General features: G+C 43.6%; 1 protein-coding gene across 6 annotated transcripts in view; it reads left to right on the forward strand.

Moving 5' to 3' along the window:
* The first annotated feature begins 1,298 nt into the window (after positions 1-1,298).
* KIF2A (kinesin family member 2A) overlaps positions 1,299-19,519 on the forward strand; it is a 103,482-nt gene continuing 85,261 nt past the window's right edge. For 3 of the 6 annotated variants that reach the window (XM_038402348.2, XM_038402349.2, XM_043515254.1), the window contains exon 1: positions 1,568-1,785. In XM_038402348.2, coding sequence (XP_038258276.1) covers positions 1,722-1,785 — 64 coding nt within the window. In that variant the 5' untranslated portion in view covers positions 1,568-1,721. Of the gene's footprint in view, positions 1,786-19,519 lie in introns of all 6 variants that reach the window. The other 3 variants (XM_038402347.2, XM_038402351.2, XM_038402352.2) reach the window with 3 other exon arrangements.

Genomic DNA, 19,519 nt, shown 5'->3' on the forward strand with positions numbered 1-19,519 from the left:
ACATGAAAAGCACTAATATACATGTTTAAAATAGTGCTAGAGATAACTCTCTGATGGATAGAACCATGAGTTACCAAATTTTGGCGAGACACTTTGCTCAACTTAGGGTGTAGTGGGAATAAATTGGAGGATCCAGTTTTTACATCTTCTTTGAGAGAGTGGGGGAGGCTTTGCGGGGAGGTGGGGTGGGGAAGCTAAATCTGAGGAGTGCATTGCTAATGGGTTGGCTTTGTCAGAATGGGGAGGGTGTCAAAGTGTATGTGGGGGAAATAAAGTTGAGGTGCTGATGTTTAACAGTGACTTTCCTGGGGTGATAGGAGTTAAAAGTGAGGTGCAGATTTTTAATGGACTGGCTTTACTGGAGAGGAAGTCATTGTGTCTTTGTGTTGAGGGGCAGAGGAAGAGTGTCAATTTTTAGTGAGATACTTTGCTCCAGTCGGGGATGTCACAGGTCGTGGGGTGGAGGAGGAATAAATGTGAATACCAATTGTAAATAGGGGGCTTTGGCATAGTCTGGTGATGCCCGGAGGGATAAACTTAAGGTACAATTTTTAATGAGGTGACTCACCGGAAGCAGGGGAATCATCATGAGAAAAGGATGAATATGAAGTGTTTTTATAGGATTGTTTGAACAGGTTTTGGGGAGTTGTTTGTGAGCTGAAGCTAGTAGGATGTATGTTGTTAACAAAATGGCTTTGGCCTGGCTGGAGGAATTGCTGGCAGCTGGGAATAAATCAATGAGAGGGGGTGCATTTGGTAAGGAGGTGGTTTTGCTCAGCACCAGAGAAGTTGTCCTGTCCCTGTTGTTCATTAGTTGTCCCCCGGAATTAGTTGGTTTTCCAGGTCCTGTGGAGCCCCCCTCTTAGGCTGGGAGGGGGATCCTTTAGCAGTGCCAATAAGACCAGAGAAGTTGTCACAAGAGAAGATAAAGCAGGGGTTTAATAGGGTGGCTGAGTCCTGTGTGGGTACAGATGAGGTGGTGACTTTGTGAAACTGGGGGCAGGAGGAGGTGGAGGCATAAAGCTAGGGCATGGCTTTACTCACAGCGGGGGGGGGGAGGGGGGGATAATCCTGAGCTCTGGTTTTAACAGGGCGGACTGGAGTTGCTGAGAGCGCATTACAGGGAGAGCTAGGTTTTGAACAGGGGATGCTGAGCTGGGGGAGGGGAAAGATAAGAGCAAAGCGCTGGTGTTAACGGGCTGCCTTGACCGCCATGGTCGGGGTGTCACCATGGGCTGGGAGGGCTGAGCCGCGCGAGGTGCAGTGTTTAACAGGGCGGCTGCGCGATCAGCGCGTTAGAACAGGGCGGCGGTACCAGGAGCGGCTGGGGGCTCAGCCGGGGCAGCGGCATCAAACCGGCGGGGCGGGTGCCAGAGGCGCTTTGCCGTCGGCAGGGCCATGGCCGCGCTCACCGCCACATCCCCGCGAGCGCTCCCGGGCAGAGCTCCCGAGGGGACCGGGCCGAGCGCCCTCTCCTGCTGGGGGAGGAGGCGGCAGGCGGAGGCCAAGCCGGAGGCGCCACCTTCCCCTCCCACCCCTTAAGCCGGTCCCGCCGAGTGACGCCTCCGTGCAGTGCGCAGGCGCAGTGGCTCCCGGCGCCTGTTGTATCCGGCCGGCGCCTTTTCTCCCCTCCCCCGGAGCCGCTGCCGCTGCCCTGTGCCCTCCCCGCCCCTTGCGCGTCCGCCCGGCAGCGCCTCGGACCCCGGCTGCCCCATGAAGCGATGGCAGCGGCCAACTTCGGCAAGATCCAGATCGGGATCTATGTGGAGATCAAGCGCAGCGATGGTGAGTGAAGGGGAGGAGGGTGAGCGGCCGCAGCCCCCGGCCCCCGCCGTCTCCTCCGCGAGGCAGGGGGGCTGCGCGCGGGGCCCATTGTGCGCGCGGGGCCCGGGGAGGGGCCGGGCCTGCCGTTGGCTACGGTTGTTAGGGATCGTTGCTGTCGTTTCCCGGGTGCGCTGGGGGCGGGGCGGCGCGGGGACACGGGCGGCAGCCGCCGCCGCTGGAGACAGGGAGGCTGCTGCAGTGCTGGGGGGAGGGGGAGGGGGAGGAGGAGGAGGAGGAGGGGCTGGCGAGGGGAGAAGGTCTGACTCGGGGGGTGGGCTGAGCGAGGGGTGGAGGGAATGAGTTAGGGGGGGGGATATGGGCTGATTGCGGGAGGGGAAGGGAAAGCAAAAATGAAAATGGGCAAGGTCTGTGTGGGGTGAGGCGGTGGATAACGGGGGGAGGGGAGAGGAACTGGTTTGGGGGTGAAGACCCCAAAGAGGGAAGTTTGGGTGGGGGGGGGCGGTTGAGAGATGGGCTGGGGGGAAGGAGCAGAAGGGGTGATGTACAGCAGTAACTTCTCAGTCATATCGAAACACAAGCTGTGATTAGCTGTACTTAACCGTGGTACTGCAATGTACAGTGCCAGAGAGATGGCTTGGGACACTCCCTCCCTCCATCATTAGTTAACAAAAAACCTGATGCTCTTTTGGCTGTTTTGTGCCTCTTTGCAATGTAAATACACTGCTCTGTATTTAGACCTCTCTGTTGCTGATCCAGTGTTTCCCTTCCTGCCTGCTCAGTAGCATGTGCAGTGGTTCTGGAGATGCACGTGAAGTTAGGAGATGAGTGACTGGGTTTTGAGGTGATCTCCCTTGTGTGATGGGTACGTTGTCTGGATGGAGGCTTATGGGCAGATGCTGGATGGGGATTTTGGTGTCTGTATCAATGGGCAGGCCTCTCATACCTTCAGTTTTGTAAGTTGAATGGTGATACGTCAGCACATCCCTGAGACCAGTTGAGAACGGAAGTCCCGTGGGGTGGGGACATGTTGGAATTGTCTCTGGAAAATCAGTTTATTCTCCAGCAGTGTGACTATTCAGAACCATTCTGGGAAAGTTCAGATGCTTGTGCAGCAGCTGAGAAAAACCTGGAGATCCAGGGTGCTGAAACTAGAGTATGGCTAGAGCATGAGGCAGCATATAAGCTGCATGAGGATGTGCTGTTAACTACCTTTCCTTCCCACTCTCTAGATTGAATGTTCTTAAACACTGCATTTTTGTTTTGTCATTAAGACTGCCATCATTATACATAACATCTCAGTTTGCGAATAATGACTTGTGTGTGACGCAAAGAACTGGTAGGCTTTTCATTGAGTGTGTGTGTAACCTATTGCAGGTTTCTTTATAGATACTGTTTTATTTTTTTATACTTCATTGTGCTTGTCAGATGATTTCACTGAGAGCTCTGTGAGCTTTCCGTAGCAATAATTGGGGATTGTGTGTCTTGCTTACATTTAAAAATATTTGCCTCATACAATAATTGTTTCTTTTCTTGACAACTTCTGGTCACTACTGACACCAGAAATGAGAACAGTTAAGTCTTGTATATAATACCCATATTAATAATTAGTTTAAGTGATGCAGCAAAATATGTAATGATTACACATATTCCAATAAAAGTATTTAATTTCCATAAAACATTTTGGGTATATCTTCATATACACAGAAAAAACGTGGGTGATCTGCAGCTGGATTAGCCCAACAGGGTGCAGCAATGCTGTGAATCTATACCCAAATTATGTGTCCTCACTGGTGCTGCACACCCTTGTGTGCCACTAGAACTTCTGGGGCATATCTCATGTTTATTTTTGCTCCCACTCTGAATATTTTTCAGTGAATTGAGGAAAAACTGTCCATCTGGGCACATGGGAGAACTGTGGGAAGGCACAGAGGACTGTCAGCATTGCAGTGATTTAACCTATGTCTCGATGCAAAAGGGGCAGATTAGCAGTCTGAGTGAAAAGTTAGGGCAGGGGTGGGCAAACTTTTTGGCCTGAGGGCCGCATAGAGTTTCTGAAATTGTATGGAGGGCCAGTTAGGGGAGGCTGTGCCTCCCCAAACAGCCAGGCATAGCTCGGCCCCTGCCCCCTAGCTGACCTCCCCCTGTTTCTCGCCCTCTGATGGCCCCCACCGGGATTCCTGCCCCATCCAACCCCACCTGTTTCCTGACCACTCCCTCCCCCCTGCTGCCCCATCCAACCCTCTCCTCCTTCCTGACTGCCCCCCTGGGACCCCGCCGCCATTCAACCCCATTGTTCCCTGCCCCGACCCCTATCCATCCCCCCCACCCCCTGACCACCACCCCAACTCCCCCGCCCCCTTACCATGCTGCCTGGAGCACCAGTGGCTGACGGTGCTATAGCCGTGCCGCCCAGAGTCCCAGGCTCTGCAAGAGCTCGCAGCCCTACCACTAAGAGCATTTCGCAGGTGGTGCCGTGAGCTGAGGCTGTGGGGGAGGGGGAACAGCAGGGGAGGGAATGGAGGCTAGCCTCCCAGGCCAGGAGGATCCCACGGGCCGGATGTGGCCCACGGGCCGTAGTTTGCCCACCTCTGGGTTAGGGCAATGCTCAGGTAGGAATCCAGGCTAACTCCAAGTGAACACACACCCTTTCTAAAACAAAACGCGAATTTGAGTGGTAAGTATGATCTCTAAAAATCAAGTAGCTGTTTATTTACCTGTTTGTTTACCTAAATATTCTTTAGGATCAGACAACAAAGTTTTGATCAGTTTCTAGGGTGACACCAAAGGGTAGGCAGAGTCTCCAGTTTGTCCACCAGTTATTTTAAATGTTTCTCTGTTCACAGAACTGTATTGAAATTGTAACACTTTAAGCCCCCCCCCCTTTTTTTTTAAAAAAAAAAAGTCCACAATTTTATAATTATTGTAAGGAATATCAACTTTCTATAAAATACCTTGATTTTGATTCATATATAGCACTTGATGATCTTGCATATTGCAACAAAAAAGTATAATGATGGAATAATACACTTGAGAGTAAGGGCATCAGAATACTCCAGTAAGATGAATTATTGTGTTTTTCATGGTGATTCATAGATACTAAGGTCAGAAGGGACCATTATGATCATCTAGTCTGACCTCCTGCGCAACGCAGGCCACAGAATCTCACCCACCCACTCCAACAGTTGTCTACTGTAAGATGCAAATGGAAAATAAGTATAATAAAAATAAAATATATTATTAGAATCAGTACCCAAAATATGATGACAGCTTTTGGATGAAACTCAACATTTCCAAGAAGAGACGATATAGTAGTTTTTGCAGGGAAATGTCGGTTTCTTCAGATGAGCATTGGTACAAATGCCATCTTGGTATCTTGAATTATAATTGTAGAGAATAACTACTTCCCTTCATTTAGAATGGAACAGCAGTAACCAGCCAACAATTCAGTTACTTGAAAAGCATCTATTATATTTAAATTTAGTGTTCATGTTTCAAAATAATGAACATGTAGCTGGAAAAGAGCATCTGTTAACCAAGTAACAGCTCTGCTCAGAAGCAAAACCTTCATCACATGAATAACTTAACATAGTTTGAATTTTATGTGCCATATCTGCACAGTTTGAACAACGTTCCCATTACCTCCTAGCCCTATGGACTAAACCTGCTCACCAGACCAAAATATACCAGTGCCAAAGGTTGTGCCCATGTTTCCTGGTTACCAGCATGTACCATGTTGCTGGGGTCCAAACATCGCCTGTTTTCTGGTTGAGTAATATAGCTGAGTAATAGCTGCCCACTACTTATATATACACAAACTACACCAAATCGATTAATGCTGCTTCCATTTCACTCACACAGTAATACAGCTAATGATGGCCACTCTCAGTAAATCAATTTATGCTAACTCTTTTCCATAATAAATCATCTTATGTTGGCTTTTCTTCTACAAGTACAATCTTTTGGTGAGATAGGCAAAGCTTACCCCATGCCCGGCATCCCTTTGCTGAGGTGGCTGGAATTCCTCTCGCCTCCCCATGGTGCTCCCTGCCCAGCCCAGCCCTCAAAGCAGCAGCTTCTTCACCCCCACTTTTTTCCCTCCTTGCCCAAACAGTATTAGATCTGTGTCTCTGCAGGCTTGGAATAGTATGAGAGAGAACCCTGAAATTATTAAATTATTATAATACCATTGTACAAAGTGGTGTTTTCCACCCACGTGGAATACTCTGTTCAGTGCTGCTCACTATTTCAAAAATGATTTAGTAGAAATAGAGAGGCCTCACAGGTGGATGGGAAGAATGAATAAAAGCATAGAAAAACTTTAATATGAAGAGAATGTAAAGACTAGCAGTGTTTACCTTAGGGGATGAATAAGAGGTGACACAATAACGATGTGGCTAAGGAGCTTGCTGTACTGTTAATGGTGATTTTCAATAAGTCTTGGAGCACTAGGGAAGTTTGAGAAGACTGGAAGACAGCTAACATTGTGCCAGTTTATAAAAAGGGTAAACGGGCTGACCCGGTAATTGTAGTCCCGTCAACCTGACGTTGATCCCAGGCAAGCTAATGGAGCAGCTGATGCAAGACTAAATTAATAAATATTAAATGAGGGTAATGTAATCAATACAAATTAACATGAGTTTATGGAAAATAGATCCTGTCAAACTAACTTGATTTGTTTTTGAGATTACAATTTTGATAAAGGTAATAGTGTTGACATGATTTACTGAGACTTGTGTAAAGTATTTGACTTGGTATTACACAACATTTTGATTAAAAAGCTAAAACAATATAAAATTAACATAGCACACATTAAATAGATTAAAAACTGGCTAACTGATAGGTCTCAAAATGTAACAATAAACAGGGAATTATTATCGAGAGGGTGTATTACCAGCAGGGTCCTGCGTGGATCAGTTCTTAGCCCTACACTATTTGACTTTTTTATTCATGACCTGGAAGAAAACAAAAAATCCTCACAGATAAAGTTTGCAGATGACCCAAAAATTGGGGAGTGGTAAATAATGAAGAGGACTGATTCAGAGTGATCTGGATCACTTGGTAAACTGGGCACAATTTAACGGTATGTGTTTTGAATGTGGCTAAATGTATACATCTAGGAACCAAGAATGTAGGCCGTACTTACAGGATGGGGGATTCTATCCTCAGAAGCAGTGACTCTGAAAAAGATCTGGGTGTCATGATGGATAATCAGCTGAACTTGAGCGACCAGTGTGAAGTTGTCACCAAAACATCAGGGGATGGATCACTTGATGATTACCTGTTCTGGTCATTCCTTCTGGGACATGTGGCATCGGCTACTGTCGGAAGACAGGATACTGGGCTAGATGGACCTTTGGTCTGACCCAGTATGGCCATTCTTATAGCTAAAGTGATCCAGGGATGCGAGATCCAGGGAAATCTCGGGGAGGGGCAGAGGGGTTATTTTCCCTCTGTTTTTGGCACCGGTGTGACTTCTGCTGGAATACTGTGTACCGTTCTGATGCCCACTGTTCAAGAAGGATGATAAATTGCAGAGCATTCAGAGAAGAGTCATGAGAACGTATGAAGGATTAGAAAACTTGCCTTACAGTGATAGATTGAGGTCTGAGTCTACTTAGCTTAAAAAAGAGAAGACTAAGGGGTGAATTGGTCACACACTCTGTAAATATCTACCTGGGGAACAAATATTTGATAATGTGCTCCAGGGACATCCCTAAGAGGGGTGCGGGGCCAGGGACATAGGTGCTGAGTTTCTAATTGGCCGGGGGGTACTCCCCCCCCCCCCGGCTCTGCCCAGGCCATGCCCCCACTCCACTCCTTCCCCCACTCGCCCTGCCTCTTCCCGTCCTGCCCAGTTCCACCCCCTCCCCTGAATGCGCTGCACCCTTGCTTCTCTCCCCTTCCTCCCAGTGCCTCCTGATGCCGCGAAACATCTGATCTGTGGCAGGCGGGAGGTGCTGAGAGGGAGGGGAAGGTGCTGATTGCCGGGGCCCGCTGGCAGGCAGGAGGCGATGGGAGGAGGGGGAGGTTCTGGTAGCAGGCTTCTCCCCACTCGGCCCGCCTATCGCTCGCCTCCCCGTTTGCCTCCTCACCCCACTCTGCGCCTGCCTCACCTCCCCCCCCACCTTCTCGCGATTTTATCGAAGCATGGGGACACCCCAATACAGTGAGGGTAATTCACCATTGGAACAAATTGCCAAGTGTTGTAGTGAAGTCTCTATCACTGATGATATTAAAATCAAGATTGGATTTTTTTCTAATGGATTTCCTCTAGGAATTATTTTGGGGAAGTTCTATGGCCTGTGTTACACAGGAGGTCAGACAAGATGATAGTGGTCCCTTCTGGCCTTGGAATCTATGAATGATATGGAGAAAGTGGATCAAGCATTTCCATTCACCTTTTTTCATAATACAAGAACAAGAGGACATTCCTTGATATTGAAAGACAGCTAATTTAAAACAGATAAAAGAGAATAAGCAATACACAATTAGCTTGTGGAACTCCTTGCCACAAGATATCAGTGAGGCAAAGAGCTTTGTAGGATTAAAAAAACTATTGAATGTTGACATGGATGGAAGAAATATTGGGTGTTATACAAAGAATTAGTGAAACACAAAAAACCCCCCAAGAGTCTTGGAAGGGATATAAACCACTGGCTACAGTACATAAGCTGGCCTCTAACTGATGGAATTTAGGAAGAAACTTTCCATCTGGGCATATTATTCTGCACTTGCCTGCTATAGGGTTTATTGTACTTCTCTCTGAAGCAGCTGGTTGTGGTCATTTTTAGAGACAGGGTACTGGACTAGATGGACTTCTGGTCTGATCTTGTGTGGCAGTTCCTAGACTTATAGCGCTGTTACTACACCTGTTAACATTAAAAATATGACCTGAGAGTAACAATAACAATTTTGTAACAATAAGTGCTGTAAACTTAATTTTTTAAAATAAAACCATAGATTTTGCAGAATTTTGATATTGCTCCTCCTTGAAAGAGCGCTGCTGGCCTCAATTTGTCAGGATCTCCTATGTCATTTCTTTATATGTTCAACTTCTACTGATATCATTGGGAATTTCATATTAAGGTTGAAAGTCCAATATGACCCTATATAATTGTGTTAAGTTTGGGTCACCCTGCTGTTTTTTCAGACCCTTATGGCTAACTTGAAGTAAGAGCACACTTTTGCTCTCCTCTTTGGTGACAGATCTGTTTTGTGATTGAGGCCATGTCTGTGCTTTGGGCTCTAGAGTGGTGCAGCAGTAGCTAGCTGTGCCTCCATAGAGCAGTAGTGTAGATGCTTCCTACAACAATGGAAGGGGTTGTTCTGTTTCTGTAGTTAATCCGCCTATCTGAGTGGCAGTAGCTAGATCAATGGAAGAATACTACCAATTGACCTAGCAATGTCTACACTAGGGATTAGGATGGCTTAACTGGGTAGTCAGGGGTGGGAAAAAGTCACATCCCTGAATGTTGTAGTTTAGGTTGATCAAATTTTTAAATGTGGACCAGACCTAGTTGGTTTTAAGACTGCTCAAATGTGCTAACAAATAACTTGACTCAGTTACTTTATCCTGGGTAATCCATGCTGACACAATGTATCTTTGTCCTCCAACTAGTGGCCAGACCACATAAAGAGCTTGAGTTTGCTACTGCATCTGAGTTAACGGACATGACCCTTTAACTTGAGTAGTAAAGGTTCATGTTCTTAGATTCAGGCATTCTGGTTTCAGTCCCTGAAGATGACATGACAAAGATTATTGTTACTTGTTAGTGGCATATCATGTGTAATTCAAACTTTAAAAAGCATTAGTTTTTTACTGTGCTGTACATTGGTTTTAAAGTTAAAGATGTAACTTGTAGCCTTTCCTGGTATTTGTGCTGCTTTTCTATATAGTTTGATTATAAATAACTCTTCAAAGTCAAAAATAGAAATCTTCTTCCTTAGAGAAATTCTGTTTTCTTTAGTACTTCTATACCACAGGCTTGTTTAGTGTAAAGCTATTTCTAATGGTGGATTTAAAGCTCCTGTGTGATCACTGGGATTACATAATCATGGTCTCTCTCCCTTCCCAGTTCTTTTTCCCTGATGGAGAAACCCACACTGTAGCTCAACCTGCCGAGGAGAAGATTTTGGCTCAGCCCCCACTCTTACAAGATGGAACTATTAGTCGGGGAGCAGCTAGAAAGCTACTCTCCGGATCCCCAGCCTCTGGCTAAAGAGCAGATCTGAAGCTTCCCTTCAGAAAATTAAGATCTTCCCCTCTCATATTATGGAGTTGGTGTGGCTGCAGAAGCACTAAGTTCTCCTCTGAAGCACCTCCTTCCCCAATTGCTGAGATAAATGCTACTCAAAGCATGTCAGCGGATGAGGGGTGTAAGAGAAATACAAGAAGGAAAAGGATACAGGTGTGCTGGGAAAGAGAAGATACACATACAAAGAGGTGGCTTGTGGGAGAAATTAAATGCGTTTAGCTCTTAGCATGTCTTTTATTTTGAAAGAATGTTTTTATTTTTCTATACCATAAAATTTGACTAAAGATGAATAGCAGCCCTGAACTGTTGGTAGTTTTTTAAATTAATATTGTTGCCATTTCAATCCACTGGGATTTGAAGGATAAGGATATACAGAACTAGAACTAAAAAGGGCTTGGAGCAATTAAATTATGAAGAATGATTAAGATAATGTAATATGTATAGCTTGGGGTGGAGAGTGAAAGAATAAGCGGTGACATACATCTACAAATATCTGAAAGGTGTCAACATCAAGGAGGAAAAAGACCTGTTAAGGTTGGTGTGGCAAGAATAATGAGTAGAGGTATAAAATTGCACAAAGGAAAAAATAGACTAGGCTGCAAGCTAAAAGCTGTTGAAATGTAGGCCCTGTCTTTGGGTTTGTGAGACCTTAAAATTAAGGTATCTGAACAGGTTCATAGTGGCCCTGTAAGCATAAATCCAAGCAAAAGTGGCTTATTACTTCTCCTAGCAAGTGTATGATTTAAATATTTAGTCACAGAGGAAAACTATACAAAAGTGGCAGGAAGGTTTAGTGTATACATCAGTAATGCAAGGTTAAAAATAATTATAGAGATTTTGGAACTATCCCAGAAGCAAGTATTACAAACCTAGGAAACTGAGTTAGGATTACATTTAAAAGAAACCCCATCATGTTCAGCTATTTTTGCTTAGATGCGATAGCAATAATTTTGGAAGAGGATAGATAGTTCATGGAATTCATTATATAGAAGAATTTGTTCAGCTTTAGCTGAAGGAGCGTCTTCCAGTTATGAACAATAATGGCAAAAGAGGACCATTCTAAAAGGCTACACTCCAAAAAGATTCTAAACATAAGATTAGATTTCAGTAAGTGTTAACTTTGTTGGAAGTTTGAAGGTCTGAGCTCTTTCATGTACAAAACCCAGTCTAAGGGTATGTCTACACTAGCAGAGTTACAGCACCGATCAGAGAGCGCTGAAGGGAAACCGCTATTGTGTATTCACACTGTCAGCTGCCTATGCAATAGTGTGTTCACACTTGCGGCACTTGCAGTGGTATTCAGAGCGGTGAACTCTGGGCATCTATCCCACAGCACATCTCTTCCTCTTTTGCTGCTAAGAGTTATGAGAAGGTGGAGGGGGTCATGGGGCATCCTGGGTCCTGTCCCAATGCCCCGTGATGCATTGCTTCGCATCCCAGCAATCCCTGTGCTTCTGTCTGCATTTGGCACCATCTTTCAACAGTTTGTGTCCTGCGTGCTCTCCCTCTTCGGTCTGTAGGAATGGATCCCAAACTGTTGACCAGTATGCTACTTGCTCTGACTAACACGTCACGAGTGGCAGTGGAGTTATTCCTTAAACTACAAAGGCAAGAGGATTGCAACATTGATCTCACCACATGAACTAGCTACGACACGAGATTGCTTGTGTCCACAGTGCTGACCACAGTGGAACGTCACTTTTTGGCTTCGGAAACAAGCACTGAGTAGTGTGATCACATTATCATGCATGTCTGAGATGATGAGCAGTGGCTGCAGAACTTTTGGATGAGGAAAGCCACATTCATGGCACTGTGTGATGAACTCGCCTCAGCCCTGCTGTGCAAGGACATGAGAATGAGAGCTGCCCTGCCATTGGAGAAGCGCGTGGTGATTGCACTGTGAAACCTGGCTACTCCACACTGCTACCGATTGGTTGCTAACCAGTTCGGAGTGGGAAAGTTGATGGTTGGACTCGTGTTGACGGAAGTGTGTAGGACCATTAATCACATCCTGCTTTGAAAGAATGTGACTCTGGGCAACGTGTGTGACAGTGTGGATGTCTTTGCACAAATGGGCTTTATTAACTGTGGAGGGGCGATAGATGGCATGCATATTCCAATTCTGGCACCAGACCACCTAGCCACTGAGTAAATTAATCAGAAGGGGTATTTCTCAATGGTTCTCCAGGCGCTTGTGGATCATCAGGGGCATTTCACAGATATTAACGGAGGCTGGTCTGGAAAGGTGCATGACACGCGCATCTTTCGGAACACTGGCCTGTTCAGGAAGCTGCAAGCAGGGACTTTCTTCCTGGACCATAAGATCACCGTAGGGGAAGTTGAAATGCCCGTTGTGATCCTGGGAGACTCTGCCTACCCCTTAATGTCAGGGCTTATAAAGCCATACACGGGACACCTTGACCGCAGCAAGGAGCGGTTCAACAACTTGATAAGATAGATTAGAGTGGATGTTGTACATTGTCAGTGCTAAACACGTTTTTGGTTGGTGCATTTCTTATCAGTTATGTAGAAAAAAACGTGAAAAATCACGGCACAGGCAACATCATCTATAAGTGATCTTGTATTAATCAGCACAGGAGGAACATCAAGTGGGACAAAGTACAAATTCCAGAGAGCATTAGATTTCTTACAAAGTATATTAAAAAAATGAGACAATCCAGTGAAAAAACATGAAAAAGGTGTAATTTTGAAACTTTCTTTCTGTATCAACCCAGTTTTCATCAAACTACTGTGAACAATCCAAATAGTACTCAATTTACTTTCTGTGATTTGCTATTTTAATGAGATTTTACAAACTAAATATTTAAAACTGTGAAACTGAAAACTTCCGACTCCACCAGGGTGGAGAAAAATCCAGTTTTTATTTAAAGCTGACACAAATCACAAGTAAACAAATCAATTGTCTAGTAAATAAGAAATGTTGTTCACCATTCTCTATCATAAGGAAAGCCACATGTTAAGCTATATAATTGCTTAAATAAGTGTACATAGTGTATACTACTAGTTAGTAAAAAAGACATACCAAATTATACCAATAAATAAGTCGGTCTTTCTTTAGGAAAATCAGTAAAGCATACAAATGCAAATTAGATTAGAATCATGGAAGTGTAGGACTGGAAGGGACCTCAGTAGGTCATCTAGTCCAGTCCCCTGCACTCAAAGCAGGACTAAGTAATAACTAGACCATTCCTGACAGGTGTTTGTCTAACCTGTTCTTAAAAACCTCCAATGATGGAAATTCCACAGCCTCCCTAAGCAATTTGTTTCAGTGCTTAACTAGCCTAACAGGAAGTTTTTCCTAATGTCCAACCTAAATCTCCTTTACTGCAAATCTATTAAATAAAGGCTTCCTGCATGCCAGTTTAAATCAAAGTGATTTAAATCGGTCTACCCTGGACTCAACTATAGAGTTTTAACCAGCAGCTCCATAATAAATGAAACACCGCAACCTGGGTGTGTTCCTTCCAGCAAATTTAAACTTGAAAGTTGACACAAGACACACACCTCTTGTGCGCCTCCTGCTGCTTCATCAGATACTGCAGGCCTTTTTCCGCTTCTAGCGCCCCCTGTACGTTGTCAGCCTCAATAGGCAGGTCTTCAGTGGCTCAGTCCTCTGGTCAAGTCACACAGATAAACAATAGATTAAACCCTTCTGGGGTAACAAAGTCCAACAAGAACTTTCAGTGTGTCCTTATTAGTGTCTTCAGCCCAGTCTCTTAGCTCTTTGTGTCTAGTCCCTTTCTCAGACTTTTAAACTATCTGTGTCCCCTTTCTGGGCTTAGACTACTTCAGCATTGGCTGGTGGTGGTGGTGGGTAGGGGTTAAATCTGGGCCCGCCCACTACTCCAGGTCCTGGCCCAGGGATCCTGTACATAGCAACCACATAGTGTTCCCTTCAGTTCGCTGCTGCTGTTCCCTTGGCTGTTTCCCAAGTTAGCCCGCTTCTCTTCTCCCATACCTTAGGGCTGAAGTTCTCAAAGCCTCTTCCTCCTTGCTGAATGTAAAATACCACCAGAACCCATCTTCTGGTTCACTTTCAAGCTCCTGTGACTGGTGAGGAGAACATTTCCTTGCTTTTCTGGGTTGAGCCAGGAACTGACTTTCTCAGGCCCTCCAGCTCCTTTTATCTGAGCATTCTGGGCTCAGATTAGCTGCTTTTGTGCAGCCTTTTAAAAAAGGCCTGGAGGACCTCCTTCTGCTGCTCCCTCCTGGGGCAGAGAGTGGTAGGGCTGCAGGGCCTTAAGCAGGGAGCCTCAAAGGGCCAGGTATACCCTATCACACAGGTCCACTGTTGGATTCTGCAAATAAAGAAATTAAAAAAATTAAAGGAATCAACAGTGACATTAATACAAGATGGCTGGTATAGGATCTGACAAGGTAATGGCTACCTTCATCCATAAAATGAGGAAAAACATGTTTCTACTTAATGCTATTGACTCTGTTTGAAAAGAAAACCATAAGAACTACCATAATGTGTCAGACCAGTGGTCCATCTGGGTCAGTATCCTGTCTCTGACAGTGGCCCATACCAGAGCTTCAGGGGGAATGTACAGAATAGAGCAATTTTGGAGGGATCCACTCTTCCTTTCCACTCCTTGCTTCTGACAGCCAGAGGTTTAGGGTAGCCCAATCATGAGGTTATATCCTTGACCATCTTGGCTAAGAGCCATTGATGGAGCTCTCCTCCAGGAACTTGTTCAGTTATTTTGTTAACTCAGTTATACTTTTGGCCATCACAACATCCTGTGGCAATGAGTTTCACAAATTAATTGTGCATTGTGTGAAAAAGTATTTACTCTTATTTGTATTTAGCATGCTCCCTATTAATTTCATCAAGTGACCCCTTGTTTTTATATTGTGTAAAGAGTAAGTAACACTTTCTCCCCACCATTTATGATTTTATAGACCTCTATCATATCCTCCCTTAATAGTCTCTTTTCTAAGATGAACAGCCCTAATCTTTTTAATCTCTCCTTGTATGGATTCCATTCCATACCCGTGATCATTTTTGTTCCCCTTCTCTGAACCTTTTCCAGTTCCACTATATATCCTTTTTAAGATGGAACAACCAGAACTGGATACAGTATTCAAGGTGTGGGCGCACAGTGTATTTATATATATATGATATTATGTATTTTCTGTTTTGTTCTTTTTTTAAGTCTTTTCCTAATAGTTCCTAACATTCTATTAGCGTTTTTGACCACTCCTGTATATTGAGCAGATGTTTTCAGAGAACTCTCAACAATGACTCCAAGATCTCTCTTGAGTAGTCGCAGCTTATTTAGAACCCCTAATTACGTATGTATAGCTGGGATTATTTTTTCCACCGTGCATCACTTTGCACTTACAGTATCAATGTTGAATTTCATTTGTCGTTTTGTTGCCCAGTCATCCAGTTTTGTGAGATCCCCTGTAACTCTTTGTAGCTTGGGACTTAACTGTCTTGAATTATTTTGTATCTTCTGTAAACTTTGTCTATTCCCTGTTTACTCCTGTTTGCTCTCAGCTGGAATATTGTGTACAATACTGGTCACTTCATCTCACACAGAAATATCAGAATTGGAATGGGTTCAGAGATGGGCAGTGAGAATGATTGGCACACAGAAAAACTTGATGGAGAGAATAAGATTGGGAGTTTTAATCTTGGAAAAGCAAGAAATTCAAAGGGAGATTATACAAGTATATAAAACAATAAATGGCATAGAGAAGGTAGATCTGGAGCTTCTATTCTCTCTGTCTCATAACACCAGTAGTAGGGGACATACAGTGTAATTGAAAGGCAACTAATTTAAAAGTAATTTAAAAAAATTACTTTTTGATGCAAAAGTTTGTTTCTTTATATTCTAGTAGCTGAAATTGAAAATCCAGATTTCTACTCAAATCTGTTGTGTCAAAATGATGAAAAATTTGTGAAGTGTCATTTGAAGTCACTGGATAGATGTCAATTGGATCTGGTTCAAACTGAGTAAATGGAAGAAAAGGTTCTCAGAGGAGTCTAGGAATCTGAAGCAGGAAAATCTCTCAGGGTTTTCAATGAAAAGAAAATGAAAACTAAAAAACTCAGACGTGCATCAAAGGGGTGTGCAACCAAAAAGCCTCTGTAAAAGAGAAAGTATGACAAACTTGTGTTCTATATGTACTGGGAAACTGCATAGATGTACTTGGAAAATGAAAGGTTAGCAGAACAGTTGATTGAAATGTGGGAAGACTTAAAAGTGTAGGAAAAGCAAACAAAAAATATATTTATAGCAGAAATAGAATACAGTTCCAGGTAATCCATATGGGGGAGGAGCACCAACGTAGCAAGCTTGAATTTGGTATGACTGGTACTCCTAAGATTGGGCTATGCTTCTTATCCACTACCTCAGCGAAAGTATAGCATAAGTGCAAGAAATGGAGTGGAACTTAGTTCTTTTTCTTGAGCTTTAGCTCTCCAGCTATGGCAGTTTTATACTTTGGCACTCACCTTGGCACTTCAGTGACTATTTTTGGGTGGTACCGGTGCCTCTGTACCAGTACGTGCTTGGCGCTCAGCCTCTATTTTGGCTTCTGTTGTTGCTTCAGTGCCTGTCTTGGTACTCCAGCAGCATTAGTACTTAACGTAGTTCAGCATCTGGCTTGATATGCTGGTGTTCCAGAGCTTGATACCTGTTTTGGTGCCTCACTTCTTGTCTGTGGAATAAGCTGCGTGGGGAAAGTTAGGAAATGTCAGAATTGATGGTTGCCTATGCAGTCTTTCACAAGGCGGAAAATAATATATGAATTATGATTGTATGTAATGTAATGTAATTAGAGACTGCCCTTTACCCCAGGACTCCTTTCTCATTCAATGCAAAGCATAGATGGTGTTCAGTGGTTCAGGCAGCTGTTGAATATTTTTTATTATTGTCGTCATTGTGTGTTGTCCTATGCTTTCTTTGCTGCACATCAGCCAAACCCTGAACCCCACAGACATTAACCACTTAATATTTACAACACCCATATGAGGTAGGGAGGCAAAATCATTTTACAGATGGGGGAACTGAGGTCCAGATTTAAGGGCAAAATTTCCAAGTGTCTCTGAAATCTGAGTGTTTCAGTGATTGGGTGACAATTAGGGTCTGACTTTTCAGAGTTGCTGAAGATTCATAACTCACAGTGACTTTAACTTAGTGTGACTGCTGAGCACTTGAAGAAGATTGGGCTCCAGGAGTGTCTGATTGGATGCCAAAATATAGAAACACAGTAGAGGCCATCTGTGGAAAATTTTGGTTTTAGATGTTTTGCCCAGAATCGCGTAAGAAATCTGTGGCAAAGCCAATGATAGATCCCAGTTATTTTGCTATGTATTTAAGTGCTTTAACCACAAGACCATTGTTTCTCTTCCTGCAGACCCATGCCTTATTAGCAACATATTTTCCAATTTAAGTAGCGAATGAGGTAGTGTTTCATAGGCAACAGCCTTGCCCTCTACCTAAAGCTGGTTAATTCACTGAGCATTATCTATCCTGCGCACTGAATGAGGCTGAGGTTCTTTGGAAGAAAACAATGTAATCATTTTAATTAATCTCTATATCATAATGTGCATATGGGGGCAGAGTTAAGGTTGCATGGACTACTGTAATTCTGGTATATCCTAACTTTGGTGAGCTTGATTTTACAACCTCAGTATTCTCTCTTTTAACATAAATGTTTATATACTACTTCCAGTATATTTATGAGGATAACTTTTTCAATGTACAATTGCACTTTTACTGTGGAAATGAAAATGGGAATCTTCGGAGGATTATAATATGACTTGATATGTTTAACATGAACATTATCTTGTTAGTTAACCATTGACTGATGAGGTGAGGATACCTCTTGCCTATTGACAAACTATTTCACGGTTAGACCCTGTCTTCTTTTAAGGAATGGGAGGCACATGGATACTACAGTGATGAGGCCTAGGTAGGTACTTGTATAAATACCTAGAATAGGTAAACGTCTGCTTTAGGGTTTCTTACAACTTCCTATGAAGCATCTAGTGCTGACCACTGTCAAAGACCACTGGTCTGAACTAGAGTAACACCTCCCACATTCTTTAAGAGGCAAGGTCAGAAATATTACACTAAAGGTCTTTGTTTTCTTTCATGAAAATTGCCTCCAGCAATTCTCATTTTCATGACACCTTAACCTGGTTACAGTTCGCTGATTTTTGAGGTCACATGATTAATTGCACACACTCTATGATGCTTATAGCTTGGCTCCAGTGCTCTCCTTCCTGCTAGAGTTTTTGTAGGGAGTAATGAGAGGATCAGAGAGCAAATGTGATGTTTTGTTGTGTATCGTCAGACCTGGAATCTTTGTATGGAATTGGAATTAACTTGTTCTATTAGTTTTGCATTTGTTACTTGGGGCTGTGTGGTTGTTTCAGAGGTATTCCTAGGGCTTTAGAAGCTTCTCCCCAGCACAGTGCTTTAAGTCAGGATTTCAAATTGCACGTGGAAAAATGAAAACACAGTGTCCCTTGTATACCGTTATAACTTTTGTTTTTGGGGAAGGGCTGCACTCCTTTTTCCTGGCTTAAGCTTTGGGCCTGCTGGGACAGTGAGAAGTAACTTAAAATTCACCTGTGGGGAAAATACCTTAACATAGTGTAATTATTCCTAACCAACCATCTTGACATTTTTTTCATCCTATCAATGCTGGCTCAGTGCTGACGGGTAGCTTGCATAATACAATGAAATCTGTTAGAAAGATTCCAAAGTGTTGGTCCCATATGGGGTCATTTCCTCCAGAATTAGGGCAGATTCAAGGAGTTTCTTGGGTAAAAAAACATCCAATCCAGGTGTGGGTAAAAAGCTACGTACAGTTCAGTACACACACTTACTCAGTGTCACTGACTGAATTTAGGAGTTAGTTGGGATGTTTAATTTGGCCCAAGAGTTTTTGCAATTTCTCCTTATTCCTAAACTTTCTCCTGCACTGTTATCCAGTCTCCAAAAAATTTCTCTGAATGTTTGCACTTGCCTTATCTGCTCACTTGTCTTCAGGCTTTCCTTACTGTGTCTGGGAAATGAAGGGAGTATGGCTGACATTCTTCATTTTTACACCTAGGGTGTCAGTAACACACAGGTTATGTGTGTTGGAAGAATGTGGCTAAAAGCTAAGCTAACTGTATTTTGGTAATTTTAAATCCACATGTCATGTACAATGTGTAGATATGAGAGGTATAGTATAAGTACCCCAGTTTGTGGGAAGAAACATAGGTATCCCTTATACTCTGCAACACAGGTTTATTTATACATATAATACAAAAAGAAAAGGAGTACTTGTGGCACCTTAGAGACTAACAAATTTATTAGAGCATAAGCTTTCGTGAGCTACAGCTCACTTCATCGAAATGCATCCGATGAAGTGAGCTGTAGCTCACGAAAGCTTATGCTCTAATAAATTTGTTAGTCTCTAAGGTGCCACAAGTACTCCTTTTCTTTTTG

Source organism: Dermochelys coriacea, chromosome 5, assembly GCF_009764565.3.
Source record: "Dermochelys coriacea isolate rDerCor1 chromosome 5, rDerCor1.pri.v4, whole genome shotgun sequence".
In the NCBI taxonomy this organism is placed as follows: Eukaryota; Metazoa; Chordata; order Testudines; family Dermochelyidae; genus Dermochelys; species Dermochelys coriacea.